General features: G+C 33.5%; 1 protein-coding gene across 1 annotated transcript; it reads left to right on the top strand.

The window, feature by feature from the left end:
- Positions 1–2,233: 2,233 nt before the first annotated feature.
- OR4K6 (olfactory receptor family 4 subfamily K member 6) lies at positions 2,234–3,181 on the top strand. The gene is given in 1 exon segment (NM_001391612.1): positions 2,234–3,181. A coding segment is annotated over 1 exon segment (948 nt).
- The last annotated feature ends 952 nt before the right edge of the window (positions 3,182–4,133 follow it).

Genomic DNA, 4,133 nt, shown 5'->3' with positions numbered 1-4,133 from the left:
CATTCCACAGTTCTTGTTGCAACTTTGGGAAAAGTAGGCTCAACATTTTAATAACTCCCACTGCATGTAGATTGTAGTGTGTAATCCCTGATCTCCTAAAGTTTGGTGCTTTCAAATGGATTTTATACTAAGACTGGAGAAAATAAATATCCATGCTCCAGGCTTCTGATGATTACTAAGGACCATGGTGATTTCAGTAAGCTTATGAATCTCCAAGGATATGGTGTTTTTGATTCCTGATGCATAAATGGTAGGTTAAAAGCTGGAAATAATATTAAGGCTCTTGAGAAGCAGTTGTAGTTTTTACTCTTCAGGTAGCAAAGAAAAATTTCATTTAATAATTGTATAAAGCAAAAATGATAGAGGAAGAGTAAATAAAAATATATGTAACTTGAAAGCATAAAGATGGATGATTCCATTAATTTGGTATTAAATCTAGAAATGAAAGAAAAAAGTCTGAGAACTGTTTATTCACTTACAATGAATAATGAATGAAGTTAGGTATAATAATAGTCTCGTGTTCTCATTAAAATTACATTGGTAGGTCATGAAAATAGAAGAAATATTCAAATACGTCAGGGTGAGAGTTTTCAGTGCATTTAATATATCAAGGTACTTACATAATTTTCATATGAAAAGAAATAATTTAACTTCAAAAAGATTTTGAAAGCACATATCTTTTTCTACGTTCCTGAACTGAAATTAGATGAGAATATTTTTACTGCAATTATTATTATTATTACTATTAATGAAATAAAAAAAGCTGATTATTTCTGAACAGTATTCTTAAATTTGGATTTTGAAACCTAGAGAATTCTTGAATGTTGCCCAGGAAAGACGCTTAGTGCTTTATATAAACCATCTAATTTGATCCTCACAGGTAAAGATGTCAAATCTTAGAGAAGCTACTCAGGTATGATCAAGGTCACATAGCAGTTCAAGAACACCTTCATCCTCTTGACCACTTTGCCATACTTCAGTTTTAAGATTTCTGGAATATTGTTCTTTGACAAATTTTAAAAAATATTTATCTATATTGATGGAACAACTTGATATGCACAAGTGAATGAGCTTGGAGCCAGATTTTTCTCCAGGTGGGAAAACAGGAAGTCACTTACATGAAAAACGTCATAAGAGATGTTTACAGAACTTGCAATGTACTGTAGTCAAAAACCCAATTTTGAAAAATGAATCTGAGTCCTTAAAATATCTTTCTTTGTTTTTTTTTTTTTTTTGTCTTTCAGTTGGCTCTAGTGTCACTTTGACATACAACCATCAATGTTGGTTTTTTTGTTTGTTTTGAGCATCTTGTATTCCGGTACTACAAGATGCCCAAACTCATCTTGTATATTTCTTGGCCCTGTCCTAGAATCTTTCTTTTGTTTTTCTAGTCTAAAAAATTAGCTTTGTTTGAATAGCATGAGGAGAAATAAAGGAGAAATTTTCTCTCTCTTTTTAAAAAATATTTCTATGAGATCATAAAATAACAAAGTTGAGAATGACTCTCAGATGTTGCAGGTATATCATTGGTATTCAGTAGTTTTATGGAATTAAGAAATTAATTTTGTCATTTATGTATTAATAGTTAAACATAGTAATTATCAATACTGACAAAACAACTTGAAAATGTGCAAGTGAGATGAGAATGGAACTGTATTTTTCTGCAGCTGAGAAAACAGGAGTTCATTTAATTGTAAAATTATTAATCACCCTTGTAGGAAACTAATGGGACTTCTGAAATCATTATGTTAAACTGTTAGTTAAATCCAGTGTTCAACAATAGTGAATTTAACATGGCTACATTTTTTTGGTTTAACAGAATTGTTTGAGATTTTAACCCTCAATTAAATTTTTATTTACCTGACATTAAGCAGAGCACACTAAGTTAGTGTGGTCTTCCTCTAGAAATATGGATTATGTAACTTCTTAGTCAGCATTCAGAACAGGAATCTTATTGTGTGGGTATGTGATGAGTATAACTCAACGTGTACTGATGTTGGGCAAAACCAAGAAGTTGTCCATTTGAAGTTATAGCTGATATCAATTGTTAAGTGGTTCTAGAAAGAAAAATCTTTACTGAGAAATAGTTATTAATTAGATTTTAGGTAATCAGTGTTCTAGTGAATTATTAACTGATATCATAACTCCTTCATATGTAATTGTAGAAGTATGACATTTTATAGCTCTGTCATTTTGTTCTATTTTGTCATTATAGAGCAGAGTCTGCAGACAGATGGAAGGGTTCAACAATTCCAGAGTGTCTAAATTCATGTTACTTGGACTTACTGACTCTCCTGAACTCCAGATTTTCTTCTTTGTGATGTTTTCCATTTTCTATTTGATGACCATGTTGGGCAACTGCCTGATTTTGCTCACAGTCCTGTCCACCCTCCATCTTCACTCCCCCATGTACTTCCTGCTCAGCAATCTGTCTTTCATTGACATGTGCCTGTCATCCTTTGCCACTCCAAAGATGATCATGGACATCTTTGCTCAGCATAAGACCATCTCCTTTGAAGGCTGCATTTCTCAGATCTTCTTTTTGCACCTCTTCACTGGGACTGAGATTGTGCTGCTGATCTCCATGTCTTTTGACAGGTACATTGCCATATGCAAACCTCTCCATTATTCAACAATTATGAGCCAAAAAGTATGTGTTGGGCTTGTGGTAATTTCTTGGACAGTGGGCTTCCTGCACACAATAAGCCAGTTAGCTTTTATCCTCTATTTACCCTTCTGTGGTCCCAACGTTGTAGACAGTTTCTTCTGTGACCTTCCTTTGGTCATCCGGCTGGCTTGTATAGATGTGTATGTTCTTGGAATCTTCATGATCTCAACCAGTGGTGTGATTGCTCTTATAAGTTTTCTACTTTTGCTCACTTCCTATATCATTGTTCTTGTCACTATCAAGGACCACCCCTCCACAGGATCATCTAAGGCTTTTTCTACCTGCACTGCACATTTCATAGTTGTGTTAATGTTCTTTGGACCTTGCATCTTCATCTACGTCTGGCCTTTCACAAACTTTGAGGTGGACAAAGTTCTCTCTGTTTTCTACACCATCTTTACCCCGTTTCTGAATCCACTTATCTATACTTTGAGAAACCAGGAAGTGAAGACAGCTTTAAAGAAGAAACTAAGTAACCAATATTTAAATCTTGGGAAAACTACTCCAAGCTAACCAGCACAATGAAAGGAGATCTCTTTTCTGAGAGTTAGTGTCATCAGTTTTCTTCTTAGAGCAACAGAAATTAAACTTAGAATCTGCCTTTTAAGTCATTTAGTCTAAATTCGTGACAAAAGGAAGCCAGGGTTGAGAGATGTGAAACATCTTGACAAAAAATTAGTGCAGTGTTTGCAAACCTTTTCAGATTTTGGATCCATTTGAAAATCTTTTGAAACGTATAGGTTATTTTCAAAGGAAAATGCACATATCATCAAAATTGTGAACATAAATTCACGGCTTCATAGACTCCTGAGTCCTATAAACATACCTCAGATTAAGACTGCTTAGAGAAGCCTGGGATAAAATAGCGTTCTCTTGTCTTCTTACACAGAACATTCCCACTCAGTTGCACAGCCCTGTGGTATTCTGATGGTGTCCAGTTGTAGAACTTTAATTAAGCGTGTTGGACATAACAAGTTTTTTTTCCCCATAGCATTAGAAATATTTTCATGGGAATATTGATATTTTGAATAGATTCTTTTGAATAATGATGAACAATCTTGATTCAGTGGGTCCAATTGTTTGAGTTCTGAGTCATCTTTGAACAAAATAGAACAGTTTAGAGGATTTGAAATTTAGCAGTATGGTTTTTTAATAGATGTGCAAATCACCATCACACTTGATAAGTGATACAGAAAATAATTAATCAAATGGCAATTTGTAAAGTTTAAACCAGAGAAGGTAAAGTACTCACATCTGATTGGCTTCCAAAACCTGACTGAATATCAGAGATAGGATACATTCATTTAATACCAAGACTAAACATTTGGAAAATTATTAACTATTAAATTCATGACAAGCTTTTCACTTCCAAAATAAAATATTATAAAATATTATTAGTCTTAGTATGAGTTTTGTGTCTAATTTCCTATATAATGTAGCCTGTAGAAAGAAAATATGAAAATAA

The sequence above is a fragment of the Equus caballus genome, chromosome 1 (genome assembly GCF_041296265.1).
Source record: "Equus caballus isolate H_3958 breed thoroughbred chromosome 1, TB-T2T, whole genome shotgun sequence".
NCBI classification, from domain to species: Eukaryota; Metazoa; Chordata; class Mammalia; order Perissodactyla; family Equidae; genus Equus; species Equus caballus.
The sequence above is the reverse complement of the archived record's forward strand: the minus strand, read 5'-3'. Positions and strand labels throughout refer to the sequence as shown.